General features: G+C 41.0%; 1 protein-coding gene and 1 non-coding gene across 3 annotated transcripts in view; both read right to left on the bottom strand.

The window, feature by feature from the left end:
- BMPR1A (bone morphogenetic protein receptor type 1A) overlaps positions 1-19,317 on the bottom strand; it is a 181,707-nt gene that overhangs the window by 33,900 nt on the left and 128,490 nt on the right. For both annotated transcript variants that reach the window (XR_009212837.1, XM_058436451.1), the window contains exons 4-5: positions 8,721-8,883; positions 6,427-6,529 (exon numbers count right to left, since the gene is read on the bottom strand). Coding sequence is in view for 1 of the 2 variants with exons in the window: in XM_058436451.1 (XP_058292434.1) it covers positions 6,427-6,529; positions 8,721-8,883 (266 nt within the window). In the remaining variant the exon portion in view is untranslated. The remainder of the gene's footprint in view (positions 1-6,426; positions 6,530-8,720; positions 8,884-19,317) is intronic.
- Positions 9,511-9,675, bottom strand: LOC116466232 (U1 spliceosomal RNA). Its single transcript, XR_004247466.1, has one exon. It is a non-coding gene; the product is annotated as a U1 spliceosomal RNA (small nuclear RNA).

Genomic DNA, 19,317 nt, shown 5'->3' with positions numbered 1-19,317 from the left:
TGGCAGCATGGGGTTTCTCCAAGCAACAGATGTACTGCTGACATGACAGTGGATGATAAGGACAACAACGAACAATTCTTCAACTCCTGTCTTGTTTCTTTTTCTCTATGAAGGATGCTGACAGGGATGACGAAGGTAACTCAAACACTACTAAGTGGGAAATGATATCCCAAATATACGAAGAGATCTTACGATGTTTTTGTATTCCTTATGAGTTCCTATATTCTAACCTAGGTGAATTATATCCCAGGAAGATGACAGCCCTTGTAAGAGAGATGGCTGAAAGACAGGTGTAATTTAAAGACTTCAGAAAGATGGAGTGTTGGAAACTATGATAGATAACGGAATGTTATATTTTTATATAAACATTTTTATATAAACATGTATATATGTTTATATATATATGTTATATATATATATATGTGTTATATATGTCCCTTTTCTTTAAAAGGGAAAGAAAGTAGACTTTAAGCTGGGTGTGGTGGTGTGTGCCTACAATCCCAGCTACTTGGGAGGCTGAGGCATGAGGATCACTTGAACCTAGGAGTTCAAGTCCAGCCTGGGCAATGTAGTGAGACCCTATCTCTAAAAATAATAATTTTTAAAAAGAAGCCAAAAATAGACTCTGCCAACAGATTAAGGAGCATAGTATTACAGAAAATACAAGGGTTTTGGAATCAAACAGTTTGAATCCTAGCTTTGCCAGTTGTTCACTTTGTGACTTTGAGCAAGTAATTTATCTCTGGGCTTTAGTGTGCTAAAAAATACAGGTTAAAAAAAGATGAGCTGGGCACAGTGGCTCACACCTGTAATCCTAGCACTTTGGGAAGCTGAAGTGGCAGAATGGCTTGAGCAGAGGAGTTTGAGACCAGGCTGGGCAATATAGTGAGACCTCATCTCTAAAAAAATTTTTAAATCAGCCAGGTGTGGTGGTGCACGCCTGTGGTCCCAGCTACTAAGGAGGCTGAGGTGGGAGGATCACTTGAGCCCAGGAGGTTGAGGCTGCAGTGAGCTGTGATTGCGCCACTGCACTCCAGCCTGGGTGATGGAGCAATACCGTCTTTAAAAAAATCTGCTCTATAGAGTAGTTGGGGGGAAACAAGGTAGAATATACTGAATCCCTAAGATACTATACACATATAGCAAATATTCAATAAATTAACTTCCATTCCTCTTGCTTGACATGAATCCCAGATGAGATTCTAGACTAAGCCAAAAAACTTATAAGCCCCTAAAGACCCAGTGTGGCTTCAGTAAGAATAAGCAACACCTGACTCATCTCACGTCTGTCTTACTCAGGTTAACTATATATATCTGGGTAGGCAAAAATTGGGTTTGTCGAGATTATGAATTTGGGTGACACAGCCCTTCCTTTTCCTGCACTCTCCACCTGTACCCTCTGCCCAAGTCAATTTTGTATTTCTAGATTTATGTGGGGAATACGAATTTTTGTGGGAAACAAATTTACTCGGCACTTATGAAGTAAGTGATTCTGACTTAAACTTATTCAGTGTGCTCGGGCTGGAGACAGTATATGAGGAAGGAACTGAAGCCAAGTTACAAGGAATGGCAGCGAGGTTTCTGAAAAATAATTTGTCCTATAGGAGGAAACAGAATAAGCACAATTTACCAATGCAGCCTGGGGAGTGGAAGAACGCGAGGCCTGGTGAGAGGCACTCACATCTGTTCTGCGCCACACCTGGCAGTGCGTGAAGACACTGGGGAAAGGGTGAGGATGAGCATGACAGTGCTGTGCTTGGGTGACGTTTACCAAGAAATACAGAAAGTTAGGTAAGTGCTGGTCAAAATTTTTGTTGGCGTAACCCAATTCTTAAAAGCAACGTATCCTTCACGTATTTTTCAGGTGACACTTAAAAATTTTCACCATAAATTTAAATGGCTGCAATATATTAATAATTTCTGGCTTACTGTACATAATGACACTTTGACATAGAATTGTTACCTCATTTTGAAATAGAAGTGTTACATCATTTTTAATGCATTCAGTAGAATCTAAATAGCATTGCAATTTGATACCCATTATCATCATTTTAAAGAATAAATGAACAAATGCTTCTTTTAGCAATGAGAAATTTTACACTAGAACTCTTATTTCTCCTTGAACTCTTATTTCCTTTCAATATCACCCATGATAATTATGTCCTAAATATATAACTGTCCACATCAAAGATAAGTACATAAAAATTCTTTTATTTCCTATAACTGTATGTCTTTAAGTCTTAGAAAATTATTCTAGTTTATCATAACCATTATTAGCATAAAATTGATCAAAACAATATATATGTTACAATCTTTATTAAATACAAACTTAAGAAAATGTTATTGGAAAGGGCATTTTTTCTTTTTCTTTATGATACAAGATCTGGCTATCACTCTGCACACTAGAGTGGAGTTGCATGATCTCAGCTCACTACGACCTCTGCCTCCCGGGCTCAAGTCATCCCCCCACCTCAGCCTTTTTTTTTTTTTTTGAGACGGAGTCTCGCTCTGTTACCCAGGCTGGAGTGCAGTGGTGCTATCTCGGCTCACTGCAACCTCCACCTCCTGGGTTCAAACGATTCTCCTGCCTCAGCCTCCCAAGTAGCTGGGATTACAGGAGTGTGCCACCACGCCTGGCTAATTTTTGTATTTTTAGTAGAGACAGCGTTTCACCATGTTGGCCAGGCTAGTCTGAAACTCCTGACCTCAGGTGATCTGCCTGCCTTGGCCTTCCAAAGTGCTAGAATTACAGGCATGAGCCACCAGGCCCGGCTAATTTTTGTAGAGATGGGGTTCTGCCATGTTGCCCAAGCTGGTCTCAAACTTGTGAGCTCAAGCGATCTGCCCACCTCAGCCTCCAGAAGTGCTGGGATTACAGGCATGAGCCACTGCACCTGGCCAGGCATTTCTTAATGATATGGATGGGACTTTTAAAACAAATCAGTTCACGAATTCATGGATAAAAATTACTGCTAAAGTGAGAAGATTCATCATTAATCTTATTCTTATTTTTCCTTTTGTCATCATCAAGACAATTTATTCACATAAGCAAGATGATGATCATGGAAAGACGTTGTTATACCACTGTCCCATAATTTCTTTTTTTTTTGGATGGAGTTTCGCTCTTGTTGCCTAGGCTGGAGTGCAATGGCATGATTTTGGCTCACTGCAACCTCCACCTCCTGTGTTCAAGCAATTCTCCTGTCTCAGCCTCCCAAGTAGCTGGGATTAAAGGCACGTGCCACCACGCCCGACTAAGTTTTGTATTATCAGTGGAGACAGGGTGTCGCCACATTGATCAGGCTGGTCTCTAAGTCCTGATCTCAGGTGATCCGCTCACCTCGGCCTCCCAAAGTGCTGGGATTACAGGCTTGGGCCATCGCGCCACCATGACCAGCCCATAACTGTTTAAAGTCCTTCCAAAGCATATGTTAAAAGTGCCATAAAGATCCTATCATCAAAAATTATTTTCAATGATCCAGCAACTTGGTTGAAAGCAAACAATTGAAAACCATCTGTCATGTAAACACTTATTTGATATCCCTACATAGCCTACACTGATGCCTTTACTTCGAATTACAACACCGTTTGGAAACTTGAAGTTTTACACCTCAGGCCTTCCATTTGTAAACTAGGAGGGGTTGACTATGAAAAGTGACTAAGGGAAAGAGAACTGCTTGAGAAGTTCTGTTCTCAGGCAGAGAAATATTCAGCAACAGGACCTACTGAAGTTTAGGATCCAAAAACTGATTCCCTTAACATGTGCCCGTTACCCTTGTATAACACCGTCTGAGTGTACCCAGGGATATGGGTAACAGCATGAAGACTGCTCTATTAAAGAATCAATATGGTCAAAGCTAACATCTATTAAGCCCTTACTATGTGCCAATTGTGCTAAACTATTCCCATGTATATTATTTGATCCTTATAGTAATTGCTTCATGGATGAGAAAACAAGAGAGCAGAGCACCTTGTCCAAAGGTTCACATATATAGTATACAGATGTGAACAGCTTGTCAAGTTTAACAACTAACTTACAATGGTGAATTCAGCTTAGGACAGGCCTACTCTAGGGGCCTGTTGAACACTGGTTATTACTGCCGGACTCAGTACCCTAACCATAGCTCTTTCTTCAATTTTTTAAGTGATTAAAAAATGTATAGTATGTGTGGTTGATAAATATGCAAATAGCCTAAAACTGGAAGAAACAACTAAATTAGCATCCTTTAAATCCCAACAAATTAGAGCAAAGGATTAATGCTTATAAGATAAAATTCATACAGACAAGTATGTAACAACTGTATACGAAAACCTCATTCCATTCCCATCTACTTATTTGTGTGAAGAAACCAACAGCACCAATGAAGAGTGGAGGAGATGTGGCTCAGCAGCAGCATGAATGAGTGGCATAGGGATTTCAGTGGACAGAAGGCTCAATGGTTCAAGAATATGGCATGACTGCCAAACATCTAACACGAGACTGTGTTTAGAAAAAGGGAACAGGGCTATTTACTCTCTACTTTCTTCCTTGGTCATACCACACTCAATTCTGCATATTACACTGAGGAAGTGGAGAGTGAGTAACTCTAAAGCCGATCATAGAAGGACTAGTTGAGGTCATTATGAACAATTATTTTCACTGGGCAAAGACTAGTAGGATGAAGCACTTTTTTTACTTAGTAAAGGGCTGTCATCTTAAAGAGAGATTAGGTTTGTTCTCTATGGTCCAAAGAGTCAGAAAGGAAGATGGATTTGCAGTCATTTGCAAAGAGGGTGATTCCAAACATTAGCCGAGAGGTTGAAACATGTAACCTTTAAGGTTTCTATCCATCCTGAGAATTTCTTTTCTTTTTTTTTTTTTTTTTTTTTTGAGACAGAGTCTCGCTCTGTCGCCCAGGCTGGCGTGCAGTGGTGTGATCTCAGCTCACTGCAAGCTCCACCTCCCGGGTTCATGCCATTCTCCTGCCTCAGCCTCCTGAGTAGCTGGGACGACAGGCGCCCTCCACCATGTCCAGCTAATTTTTTGTATTTTTAGTAGAGATGGGGTTTCACTGTGTCAGCCAGGATGGTCTTGATCTCCAGACCTCGTGATCCGCCCGCCTCGGCTTCCCAAAGTGCTGGGATTACAGGCGTAAGCCACCGCGCCCGGCCTCCGTCCTGAGAATTTCCAAATAATAGGAACAATTTTCTAACATAGCTGAGACTTAAATTATGCACAAACAATTCTATCTGGAGCTGATTTTCAGAAACACTGGAAGGATCTCCTGGGACAAAATTACTATACAGAATTTTGAAGAGATCAGGTTTATAACCCAGAGCCATCAGGATGCTCATAAACTATTACCATCCTGATTCCTTTGCTGCTGCTTTTAAAGCAGCTCCACTGACACCTCCTTACAAGGCCTTAACATTTTTTTTTCAACTTTAGTGGTTGCCCTAGAGTTTGCAGTATATCTTTAACATTTCTAAGTTGTCTCAGAGTGATACAAAGGTTACTGCCACTATCTTAAAAGTCTTCTCAGTAAAGTTTATAATCTACAAATAAGTATGACAATATAATTTTTTTGCAGTCATGACAACCTAGGATGATTTAAAACTTTTTTTAAGGTAAAATAACCTGGAATTTAAATTACCATAATCATATTACTTGAATAAAATTTTTATTTTTAAAGAAACGTTAGCTGCAATTATTGTGATAAGAAAGTTTAGGAACTTTTTCTCACTGAAAATTGTAATCAGTAGCCAAAGACGGTTGAAATTTAAAAAAAGAAAGAAGAATTTTTTTTTTTTTTTGAGACAGGGTCTTGCTCTGTGGCTCAGGCTGCAGTACCATGGAACGATCTCGGCTCACTGCAACCTTGGCCTCCCCGGCTCAAGCAATTCTTCTGCTTCAGCTTCCCAAGTAGAGAACAAAGAAAATTGTAATCAGGCTGGGCACAGTGGCACACACCTGTAATCCCAGCACTTTGTGGGCTGATGCGGGCAGACTGCTTGAGCCCAGGAGTTTGAGACCAGCCTGGGCAACATGGTAAAACCTTGTCTCTACAAAAAATACAAAAATTAGCCAGGTATAGTGGCATGCACCTGTAGTCTCAGCTATTCAGGAGGCTGAGGCAGGAGGCTGGCTTGAGGTTGCAGCGAGCGGAGATCGCAGCACTGCACTCCAGCCTGGGCAACACAGCCAGGTGCTGTATATGGAAATAAAAAAGGAAACTGTAATCAAACAATTAGCTTTTCAGAAATGATTTAGTTATAAATTCTACATATGAATACAGGACAGAATCTAGACAGTAGGTATTCCTCCAATATATTTACTGATGTGAACATACAGCAATGTGTACATCAGGCACGTTTCTCCTGGGGGAAATCGATGCTTTCATATGGCCCCTCAATTCTTTGTCTCATGGGTCCCAAATTATATCTTACTTTGCACTGAAAATCAGATCCTTCATATTTCATACACCCGGAAGCTAATGTGGTTTCTCCCTGGTCATCTTCTTCTATGATGGCAAAGCAATGTCCATTAGTTCTAAAACAGAAAAAACCAAAACAAAACATAAATTCACATAGAAAGTACTAATGAAATTTGAGTCTGAATGTGAACAGGTACAGATGGCCTTTAATACTTTGTTTTGTGATTTAGAATTGCATTCACATGTGATTTATTGGCAAAGCCAAAGAGGTTTTAAGACAAATGAAAGTTATGTCTGAGCTACGATCTAAAAGGCCAGTGACAACCCTTTGTCAAGCAGAAAAGGATTTCAATTAAACAAGTCCTCCACATAGGAGTTATGTGACTTTTCTTTACTAATCACAGTCATGTGATCACAGAAAGCTGATTTATAAAATTTTATAAGTCATGTTTTGAAAATATACTTTAAAATAACTTTGTCTCTTTTTACCCATTTTTTTCAGTACTTCCATATTGTATATGATAATAGATAAAAACAAACTTTTCTCTGAAACATACAAATAGGCTTAATGACCAAAAAAGGGGGACTGAAAGGCACCTTTTACTGAATATGATGGGAAAACACGGAGAGGACTTTTGAATAAATTTTCAATAAATTTACATATATATATATAATGGAATTCTTATTTTAGTGTTAGCATCCTGGAGTTTCCCCTTAATATATTCATATAGACTTCAACAGGTATGGGAGAAATTTCTAAAAGCTTTTTCTGTGCTCCTATTTATTGTTAATATCAGGAATTGTGCTGCTTCTACTTAGAAGAATTTTGCAGAATTCTTGGTTTTCTGTGAGAAGAAAATGTTAAGTGTGGGGCAGAATTCTGTTAAAATGGATGATTCGGTTTTACTCTGGGTTACTAAGCCACTAACAGACAGCCCATTATATCAGGCAGGTGCTACAGACAAGAAGTTTAGCAAAACATTATTTGGTGACATAGCAGAGAGCAGTTCCCTGCTGGCAAACTCCCAGGAAGGTATAAATGGAAAACTAGTCACAGTCAGCCAAGCAGAGCTCACCACCACCAGGGGACAAGCAGCAAACCTAAGACATGATGACTGTCATGCAGGTTCAAGAGTTTATGTGTAAAGTTTCATGCTTTCTATCTGGTTCATTCAGGGAGCATACAATTATTAAAAGTACAAAATATGACATTCGTTATTGCCTCTATAACAAGGAGACAATTGACTGATGAGGTTGAGTTGTTTAGGCAATTTTTTTGGTCTTATTAAGTCAATATGTCAATGTTTCCAACAAATATGGACTAGAATTACATGATCATATATAAACATGTTGTGCAGTTAACATGAAATACACTAGAAAAATTATAATAGTTTTATAAATCAGATTTGGATTGGTAAATTCACAGGTAAGAAAAAAGCATAAAATTAACACAATATGATTTATATATATCTGCAAAATATTTCAACTAATTAAGAAGTAGGAGGCCAGGTGTGGCAGCTCACCTTAGTAATCCCAGCACTTTGGGAGGCTGAGGTGGAAGGATTGCTTGAGCCCAGGAGTTTGAGACCAGCCTGGGCAACATAGCAAGACCCTGTCTATAGTTAAAAAACAAAAAAATTTAGGCCGGGCGCAGTGGCTCACGCTTGTAATCCCAGCACTTTCGGAGGCCGAGGCGGGTGGATCATGAGGTCAGGAGATCCAGACCACGGTGAAACCCTGTCTCTACTAAAAATACAAAAAAAAAATTAGCCGGGCGTGGTGGCAGGCGCCTGTAGTCCCAGCTTCTGAGAGAGGCTGAGGCAGGAGAATGGCGTGAACCCGGGAGGCGGAGCTTGCAGTGAGCCGAGATCGCGACACTGCACTCCAGCCTGGGTGACAGAGCGAGATTCCGTCTTTTTTTTTTTTTTTTTTTTTTAAATTAAAAAGTAGGAGGTTGTCAGTGAGTTTTCTGATTTCTTTTTTGGTAATCTCTTAAGTTTTCTAAAATGAGCATCAATAAATTTAAGATTAAAAGATCATTAAAAACTCAGATGTTAAACAAATACTAGATCCCTTTGATCTTATTTTAAAAGCTGCATTATAACATAATTCTAATATAGTAACTCACCTATCAATCATTTAATGGAGTAATGTTCTAATATACAAAACAAAAGGCTTTTTGGCTTCCTGGAAAGATACCATATATGAAGGAAAAAAAAACCTCAGACAAGTTTAACAATTCTTAAAATAGCACTAAATGCAACTCTATTCTCCTAACTCTTAAGAAGGGCTGCATAAAATACTTACATGCATGTGTTATTAATAGCATCATCCGGGCAGTGCCCTGAGCAATAGCACTTTAAAAAAGGCAAGGTATCCTCTGGTGCTAAGGTTACTCCATTTTCTGACTTTTTCTGGTCGGAGTCTGATTTCATCCCAGTGCCATGGAGCATACTGTCCAGATTCTGTCCTGCATTCAAATATGGAATTTGTTAAGTAAATCATTTCTGAAAAGCTCATTGTTTCATGACAATTCTCAATGAGAAAAAGTTGTTAAGCTTTCTTATCACAATAATTATAGCTAGCATGTTTCTTTAGAAATATAAATTTCATTCATACAACAAACAGACATTTATTAAGTTAGTATGCACAGAATTACTGCACCAGGTATTGTGGGGTATATGAAGACAGCTGTATCACAATTTTTGCACTAGTGAAAGACAAACGAGTGGCGCAAGGCAGAATACAGTCAAATCTTGTTTTTTGTATTTTTAAAATAACTAGGCCGGGCGCGGTGGCTCACACTTGTAATCCCAGCACTTTGGGAGGCCGAGGCGGGCAGATCACGAGGTCAGGAGATTGAGACCACAGTGAAACCCCGTCTCTACTAAAAATACAAAAAATTAGCCGGGCGTGGTGGTGGGTGCCTGTAGTCCCAGCTACTCGGGAGAGGCTGAGGCAGGAGAATGGTGTGAACCCGGGAGGCAGATCTTGCAGTGAGCCGAGATCGCGCCACTGCACTCCAACCTGGGTGATAGAGCGAGACTCCGTCTCAAAAAAAAAAAAAAAAAAAAACTTAAACAAATTTTAATTTAACCAGGGAAAGGCATGAACGCAGTCCCCCACTACCACAATTATGCAGTTGAGTTTCCCACATTTGGGGAAATCGCAGGGGTCAGCACATCCGGAGTGCAATGAATAAGCCTCGCCCTGGGAAAACCACCTTTGTGACTGTGGTCTCTCCCCTGCCAAGTAAAAGTATATAGTCATCACTTGTAAGAAAGGTACAAAACGGGGAGAGACTTCAGAGAAGTCTGTGAGAGTTTCCAATCATTAAATAGAGACAAGTTATGATTCTTCTTTTAACTCTTTGGTTCAAAACTTGTGACCAGCTTTCCTTTATTTGTGCCTCTATGTGGAAAAGGAGTTACTAAGCATCTTGCTTTGGCCTTTAATTGCTTAAGTAAGGAAATTATGAGAGCATGGGGACCAATCATGTTATCTGGAGACTTTCACCTCAAGGTCATTGGTTTGAATGCAGACCATGCTGGCAGAAACTGAAGGTTATAGAAGGGCAGCAGTTAGCTCACAGAAATGGAACTATGTTCTTACACTAGAGTCTAGTAGCCAGCAGTGACAGACACTGTCATATTTGGTACTAAATCTTTCAGGTTGGAAGCAGAACAGAACTAAAAAAACTGTTCTACTAATTACTTCCTCTCTCTGACTCAGCTAGGCCATTCTTTGTGGGTTACTCTCAAGGGAATGAAAGGTAGAACCAAACAGACAAGTGTATATGTATTTCATTATAAATGTTAAATAAGTGGTTCAAGACACAACACAGACTTGATTTTACATTTACCATACTGATGAGATAAACTACTGAAAAGACAAAAAATATCACATATGCACACACTGGTAACAGAAAAAGTGCTGCTAAACAGTGTTTTGATGATTCCATGCCTTCAGTTTTAATAATCTTCTTTTTTTTTTTTTTTTTTTTTTTTTTGAGACATGATCTCACTCTTGCCCAGGCTGGAGTACAGTGATGTGATCAGAGCTCGCTGCAGCCTCAACCTCCCAGGCTCAAGTGATCCTCCCACCTCAGCCTCTGGAGTAGCTGGGACCAAGGGCACATGCCACCATGCTCGGCTAATTTTTAAATTCTTTGTAAGGACAAGGTCTCCCTATACTGCTCAGGTTGGTCTTGAACTCCTGGCTCAAGCGATCCTCCTGCCTCAGTCTCCCAAAGTGCTGGGAATCTAGGCGTGAGACACCATGCCTGGCCAATAACCTTCACTTTCTTATACTGAATATTTAGTAAAAGAATTTGCTACTGAATGAGTATAGAAAACATTTTTATTTATTTATTTTTGAGATAGAGTCTCACTCTGTCACCCAGGCTGGAGTGCACTGGTGCAATCTCGGCTCACTGCAACCTCCGCCTTCCAGGTTCAAGCGATTCTCCTGCCTCAGCCTCCCGAGTAGCTGGGATTACAGGCACCCCACACGATGCCTAGCTAATTTTTTTGTATTTTGTTGGTAGAGACAGGGTTTTACCATGTTGGCCAGGCTGGTCTCTCCTGACCTCAGGTGATCCACTTGCCTCAGTCTCCCAAAGTGCTGGGATTACAGGCATGAGCCATCATGCCCGGCCAGGAGAGAAAACACTTCAAAAAAAGAAAAAAAGCTGGAAGTTTGCGTACATACATGTATTACTCATCCCCGCGCCCCCCCACACCATTCTCCTTTCAGAAATAAATTCTGTAATATGATGTCAAGGCTTCCGTTGGACCTGATTGCTACAAAGCGGAAAGACCTCATTTATGTTAGAAACATCAACTGTAAAAGACGGTGTGGGGGAAGCAGGAGGTACAGGAAGGGAAGAAATCCACTGAGCAGGAAATGAGGAGACTGGGATTCTGTTTGGCCGTGGGCCTACCCCGCTTTACCTAGCTGGATGGTCTTGGGCAAGCCATGTCACTTTTCCAGGCTTCATTTACTCTATAAGGCTATAGGAGTAGAGGACAGGTGAGGGCACCTAACCAGCTTTAAAATCCTATTACATTAACAGAAGACACTTATCAATTCAGCTCTGGAGAACAAACAGTATATATCACAGCAATTGATTTTTCAAAAATCTAGTGACACAGAAAAAGCAGTTTAGTGTGGCAGAAATATCACTGGAGATAACAGCAAGAAGTGAAGGGTTCAAGTCCCAGTTATGGGCACAGATAAGTTACTCTCTGAACCTCAGCTATCTATAGAAAATGGTGATAATAATTCCTGCCTAATTCAAATCAAGAAGTTATAGGTAGATCAAATGAATATCTACTAAAGTGCTTAACTACATGTAAAATAGTATACAAATGAAGATGTTACTAATAACGAAGATCCTAACACTAAAAGATCACTGATACATGAAAAACTCAAAGTTATATGAAACTTTCTAGAATAGTATTTGAATTTATGAGACAAAAAACTCAATTATAGTAGTTGTATCTGGAGCTTATATTATTGCCAAATATTCAACAAAATACTTATTAGGGGTCTATTATGTGCAGGCAAGGTATTAAATGCTAGAAACACAAAGATGTGGCATCAAAACCACCTATGTGGCCTTGAGAAACTTGGTGGAAAGCAGAGGGGGAATAAGCACAAAAGCAAATAAATACAATGTGAAAAGTGACAAAATACAAGGCCAGGTGCGGTGGCTCACGCCTGTAATCCCAGCACTTTGGGAGGCCGAGGTGGGTGGATGACCTGAGGTCAGGAGTTCAAGACCAGCCTGGTCAACATGGTGAAACCCCGTTTCTACTAAAAATATTAAAAAATTAGCTGGGCGTGGTAGCAGGCACCTGTAGTCCCAGTATTCAGATGGCTGAGGCAGGAGAATCACTTGAACCTTGGAGGTGGAGGTTGCAGTGAGCAGAGATCAAGCCATTGCACTTCAGCCTGGGCAACAAGAGCAAAACTCCATCTCAAAAAAAAAAGTGACAAAATATGGAGGTGTTTACATGTAAACAAAGGAAAAGGCTCATCCTAGGTGTCAAACTCAAACTGATCTTAGGTGTCAAAAGTAATGAAATCTAAGCTACATCTTAAAAACTTGCAAGATTTCACCAAGTGGATACTGAATACAAAGAAAAGTAATAGGAAAGAGCCTCTCTGTGCTCTCCCTAGGTGACAGCGCCCACTCTGTTGATGGTTCCTGGATGTACCCCTCTAGCCATGACCTGCTTAGGCATCTCCTGACTGACTTGTCCTAAATGAACTCTTGATTTGCCTCAAACCTGGTCTTACCAAAGTCTTTTGGCTCAACCTCCAAAATGTACGTAAATTGTTTTCATTTTTCTCCAACTCCGCTGCTGTCACCAAGGCCCATCACATCATGCCTCTACTAAGATAAAAAGTCTCCAACTGGTCGCTCTGCTTCTGCTCTTGGTCCCTGCGATCCACTTCCCACAGAGCAGCCAGAGACATTTTATAAACACAAATCTGTCACTCCTATATAAAACCAACCAATGGCTCCACAACGCACACAGAATAAAATCCAACCTCCACTGTGTGCTCCCAGGGCCCAGCAGGATCTGGGTCCTGCAGGTCTCACCATCATCACTTCACTTGGCACATGGCCTTCTGTCAGTTCTGAACATGTCAATCTCTCCCCACCCACAAGTCCCGTGTATTTACAAAGAATAAATTACGAGCCCTGGGGTGGACTGGGGGTATAGGTTATATTTCGAAACAAACACACACAAAATATTTAACAGCTTACATGTTTAAGTATAACATCTCAGGAAAAGATGAAAACATATACATACAAAGAGACAAACAGTTACAAGAGACACATGACTATACACAGGCACATTTACAGGTCCTTGTAATCAATGGCAATTTTTGGCATCAATGATTTTACTAGATTTTTATTCCTGGCTAAATAATTTTTCATACTTTCCCAATAATTTATTGGCTTCCATTTTCTACAGCAAATAAATGCTCTCTGCCCCAACCTTAAGACAGAATGTCTACAACAGAACTCAGATGGCAAACGGTTGGTGAGACCAATGGGCTACTGATACACTATACATATGAGATAATCAGCAATGGTAGCCTAATGAATTCTGTAACAACAGTCTGCATCATTAATTAAATAGAAACCACGAAGACATCAGCAGGAGGAAAGTCAAGTACAAGGAGGCAAGAACTAGGGAAAAGGTGGCATGTCTACAATTGTGCTGTCCCATATGGTAGCCACTAGCCACATGTGACTTAAAATGTAGATGAATTAAAATGAAGTAAAATTAAAAATCAGTTTCTCACCCACACTAGTCACAACTCAAGTGCTCAAAAGCCACATTTGGCTAGTAGCTATCACACAAGACAGCAGAGATATAGAAAGAGGTATTGGTTTTGTGGGCCCCAAGGTCTCTGTCACAACTATTCAATTCTGCTGATACAATGCAAAATCAGCCAGACGACATGTAAAAAAATGAACATGGGTGTGTTCCAATAAAATTACTTATGGATAATAAAATTTGAGTTCCATATAATTTTCATGTGTTATGAAATACTCTCTTGATTTTTCTTCAATCACTTAAAAATGCAAAAACACCATTCTTCACTCATGAGCAGCACAAAATGCAGCAATGCGCTGGATTTAGTTTGTGGGCTATAGTTTGCAAATTACTGATATAGAAATTTCCATCACCAAACAAAGTTCTGTCATACTATGTTGGTCTAGGAGGAAAATCAAAAGAAAAGATTTTTTGGCAGGGCCAGAAAGCATAGAAATGGGCTTTTCACATCTGATAGGATAATATGTGAATGATTAGGCTTATTTTATGACACTTTTGGAAGGCCAATAAAAAATTACAATTAGATGTATTTCAGTTGAACATAAAAACTGCAGTTAATCAGTTAACATTAATCAAACTGGGTTCTGAACCCATTATCAAGAATGGGTTGATACATTCCGACACATGCTGACACATGTCTGACACATACTGACATGCAGTGTCATCCATAATGTCACTGAGTGGCAAAAAAAAGCTTCTAGAAACATGAATATAGTTATTGCATTAAAAATCATATGCTTGGCTGGGCACAGTGGCTCACGCCTGTAGTCCCAGCACTTTGGGAGGCCAAGGCGGGTGGACTGCCTGAGGTCAGGAGTTTAAGACCAGTCTGGCCAACATGGTGAAACTCTGTCTCTACTAAAAATACAACAAATTAGCTGGGCATGGTGCTGTGAGCCTGTAATCCAGCTACTCAGGAGGCTGAGGCAGAGGAATCACTTGAACCAGGGAGGTGGAGGTTGCAGTGAGACAAGATCACGCCAATGCATTCGAGCCTGGTTGACACAGTGAGACTCCACCTCAAAAAAAAAAAAAAAAAAAAAACATGTGTTTGCCAGGCATGGTGGCTCATGCCTGTAATCCTAGCACTTATGGAGGCCCAGGAAGGTGGGTTGCTTGAGCTCAGGAGTTCAAGATCAGCCTGGGAAACATGCTGAGACCTGGTCTCTACAAAAAATTAAAAAAATTAGCTGGGTGTGGTGGAGCGCAACTGTAGTCCCAGGTACTTGGGTGACTGAGGTGGAAGGATCACTTAAGAACCCAGCAGGTTGGCAGGGAATGGTGGTTCAGGCCTGTAATCCCAGCACTTTGGGAGGCCGAGGTGGGTGGATCACCTGAGCTCAGGAGTTCAAACCAGCCTGGCCAACATGGTAAAACCCTACTAAAAATACAAAAATCAGCAGTGTGTGGTGGTGTGTGCCTGTAATCCCAGCTACTCGGGAGGCTGAGGCAGGAGAATCGCTTGAACCCAGGAGATGGAGGTTGCAGTGAGCTGAGACTGTGCCACTGCACTCCAGCCTGGGCCACAGAGCAAGACTCTTGTCTCGAACAGAAAAAAAAAAATCATATGCTCAAACAAAGCAAAGTTTACACTGTTGAACTCCTGTTATTGCATTATGATCAGAGTATGTGGCCTTTGAGGAATCTCGTTTTTTGTTTTTTTTTTGTTTTGAGATGGAGTCTCACTCTGTTGTCCAGGCTGGAGCACAATGGCATGATCTCCACTCACTGCAACCTCTGCCTCCTGGGTTGAAGCAAGTATCTTGCCTCAGCCTCCCAAGTAGCTGGGATACAGGCGCCTGCCACCACGCCTGGCTAATTTTTGTATTTTTAGTAGAGACGGTGTTTCACCATGTTGGCCAGGCTGGTCTTTTTTTTTTTTTTTTTTCCAGATGGAGTCTCACTCTGTCGCCCAGGCTAGAGTGCAATGGCATGATCTCAGCTCACTACAAGCTCCACCTCCTGGGTTCACACCATTCTCCTGCCTCAGCCTCCTGAGTAGCTGGACTACAGGCGCCCGCCACCACGCCCGGCTAATTTTTTCTATTTGTAGTAAAGACGGGGTTTCACCGTGTTAGCCAGGATGGTCTCTATCTCCTGACCTCGTGATCCGCCCACCTCGGCCTCCCAAAGTGCTGGCAGGCTGGTCTTGAACTCCTGACCTCAAGTGATCTGCCTGCCTCAGCCTCCCAAAGTGCTGTGATTACAGGCATGAGCTGCCGCGCCCAGCCAAGGTATCTTATACTTAACTGAAATATTATTTCAAAATTACCCACGATAATCCAAGGATGACATGGGTGTGGGAGAAGTGCATGGGGGTAGAGAGGAAACAGCCTTGGTCATGAGTTGATACTGTCAAAACTGAGTGACAAGTTCACGGAGTTTCATTATATTATTCTCTCTACTTAGGCATATGCTTGAAATAAGTATTTTTCCTATAAGTAGTTTTTGATGGGTTTTTTGTTTTTTGAGACAGTGTTTTCGCTCTTGTTGCCCAGGCTGGAGTACAGTGGCGTGACGGCTCACTGCAACCTCCGCCTCCCAGGTTCAAGCAATTCTCCTGCCTCAGCCTCCTGGGTAACTGGGATTACAGGCATGTGCCATCACACCTGGCTAATTTTTTATATTTTTAGTAGAGACGGGGTTTCTCCATGTTGACAGGCTGGTCTCGAACTCCTGACCTCAGGTGATCTGCCTGTCTCGGCCTCCCAATGTGCTGGGATTATAGACATGACATGAGCCACCGTGCTAGGTCTTTTTTTTTTTTTTTTCCTACAAGTAGTTTTTAAAATACTTAAATAAAACAATAACGTATTCTCACAGCATCCAAAAAAAAAAATTGAACCCCACAAGTAAACCAAAAAGTCCTCTTTGTGCCCATCTAATCCCCCTCCCACTCCTTAAACATAACCACTATTATCTGTTTGGTGTATATGCTTCTTGTCCTTTTTCTATTCATTTACATATATATGTTTATAAATGAAGTATTCTTCCAGAAAACTTTTTATTTTTTTGAGACAGGGTCTCACTCTGTTGCCCAGACTGGAGTTCAGTGGCCCAATCTCGGCTCACTGCAATCTCAACCTCCCTGGTTCAAGCGATCCTCCCACCTCAGCCTCCTGAGTAGCTGTGACTACAGGCACATGCCACCATGCCCAGCTAATTTTTGTATTTTTAGTAGAGACAGGGTTTCACCATGTTGGCCAGGCTGGTCTCGAACTCCCGAGCCACTGCACTCAGCCAGAAACCTTTTATAAAAGTAGAGAAAACTGTACAATGAACCCACACATACCCATACAGCCCAGCTTTTATAATGATCAATTCATGGCCCTTCTTGTTTCACTCCCTCCCCCTTTCATATAATTATGAAGCTAATACCAGATATGTCCATTTATCTGTAAATATTTCAATGTGTATCTCTAAAAGAACTTAAAAAAAAAACACAATTATCACACCTAAAAAAATTAATAGTAATTCCTTATCCTTACCAATATCACCAAACAGCAAGGCAATGTTCAAACTTCCAATTATATTATAAATGTTATAAATTGCTTTCTAATTTCCAATTGTATCATAAATATTACAAATTACTTTAGTAGTTTCCTTGAATCAGGATCCAAATAAGGTTCACACAACACAGCTGGTTGTCTCCAAGTCTCTTAATCTACCAGTTTCTTCTTCCTCTTCCTGCCCTTGAGATGTACTTGAAGACATTGGGTAACTTGTCTGGTATTTACCAGTATAGTATTTACCACAGTCTGGAATTTCTGATCACATCCTCCTGGCATCATTTAACATGTCCTCTTGTTCTCTATGGATTTTGTAAACGGTAATTAGCTCGAGAGCTGTGCTGTCCAATATGGTAGCCACAAGTCACATGTGTCTACTGAGCGCTGAAATGCAGCTGCTCTGTATGTTGTGGGCAGGAGAGAACCAAATGCCTGCTTATCTCTGTTTTTAAGGTCTAGATTCACTAATTCAATCGGCATAGTATAAAATAATATATCTAATCCTATCATTTGTCTTTTTTCTGACTTGGAATACATCTATGAGATGCTTTCCCTCACCTACTAATTGGATACAGGTGGCACAGTTCATGTTAGAAAGGCAAGATTAATGCTTGATGTCCCCCTCTATTTACCAGTTTTCAAAATTAATGACCTCATTAGCATCTTTTAACAGTAACCAACTAGTTTTGTTTTCTTTTTTTGAGACAGAGTCTTGCTCTGCTGCCCAGACTAGAGTGCAGTGGCGTGATCATTGGCTCACTGCAGCCTCAAGCTCCCGGGCTCAAGTGATTCTCCCACCCACCTCAGCCAGGAATACAGGCACACACCACCACACCCAGCTAATTAAAAATTTTTTTTGAGGCCAGGCACGGTGGCTCATGCTTGTAATCCCAGCACTTTGGGAGGCCAAGGCGGGCGGATCACGAGGTCAGGAGATCGAGACCACGGTGAAACTCCGTCTCTACTAAAAATACAAAAAATTAGCCGGGCGTCGGGGTGGGCGCCTGTAGTCCCAGCTACTCGGAGAGGCTGAGGCAGGAGAATGGCGTGAACCCGGGAGGCGGAGATTGCAGTGAGCCGAGATCGCGCCACTGCACTCCAGCCTGGGTGACAGAGCAAGACTCCGTCTCTAAAAAAAAAATTTTTTTTTTGTAGAGACCAGCTCTATGTTGCCCAGGCTAGTCTCAAACTCTTTTTTTTTTTTTTTAAAGGGACTCTCAGTTTAGCTGTGGATGTTCTCAAACTCTTGAGGCTCATGTGATCCTCCTGCCTTGGCCTCCCAAGTGTTGGCATGTACAGGTGTAAGTCACAGCCCCCAGGCCTAACTAGTTTTTTTCTTAAGTGTTATTATAAACACATGGATTTAAACATATTTGATTTGTTTGAATCCACTACAATTAGTATTCAATTCAAACCGGTCACCGAATCCTTTGAACTTTTCCTTGCTTTCTGGCCAAGATACCAAGATCACCTTGCTCTTTCCCTGCCAAACTTAAACTCAGTGATTTCTCCAAGGAGTTCTAGATTCTTAGTGAAAAAAGATAATCAGATACTACAATTGGGTTGTTACAGGTGCTTGTTGCTACTGGGCTGGTCAGTGTAAAAATATATGGCTAAGAAAGCAGTTTTGCAACTTGCTTTTTTCACTTTAACTGTATTCATCCATTAAACCAAAATGTACTGAGTAACTACACAGTGGGAGCCACTGTTTCAAGCCCTGGGTGACCAGAACAGTAAACAAAACAAAGTCCCATATCTATTAAAGCTTACGGTCTTGGATGGAGAAAGACAATAAAGATGAATAAATACTGACACTTGGTACTATTTTAATATTTATTCATAGATAAGTGCTATGATACCAAATAAAGCAGGTCACTTTCTAGCATGGGAAAGGAGCAGAGTGCCTCAGAGTGGAGGTCATTAAACCAAAGGCCAGGAGAACAGGCAAAGCAGAGGCCAGTGGCTAGATCAGAAATTCTCAGAACATACATCTAGACAAGATATTTAACTGTGTTTAATGGAATGAAACCAAAGAGA

This window comes from Hylobates moloch, unplaced genomic scaffold, assembly GCF_009828535.3.
Source record: "Hylobates moloch isolate HMO894 unplaced genomic scaffold, HMol_V3 SCAFFOLD_3, whole genome shotgun sequence".
Lineage (NCBI taxonomy): Eukaryota > Metazoa > Chordata > Mammalia > Primates > Hylobatidae > Hylobates > Hylobates moloch.
This window is presented reverse-complemented; position numbering and strand designations above follow the sequence as displayed.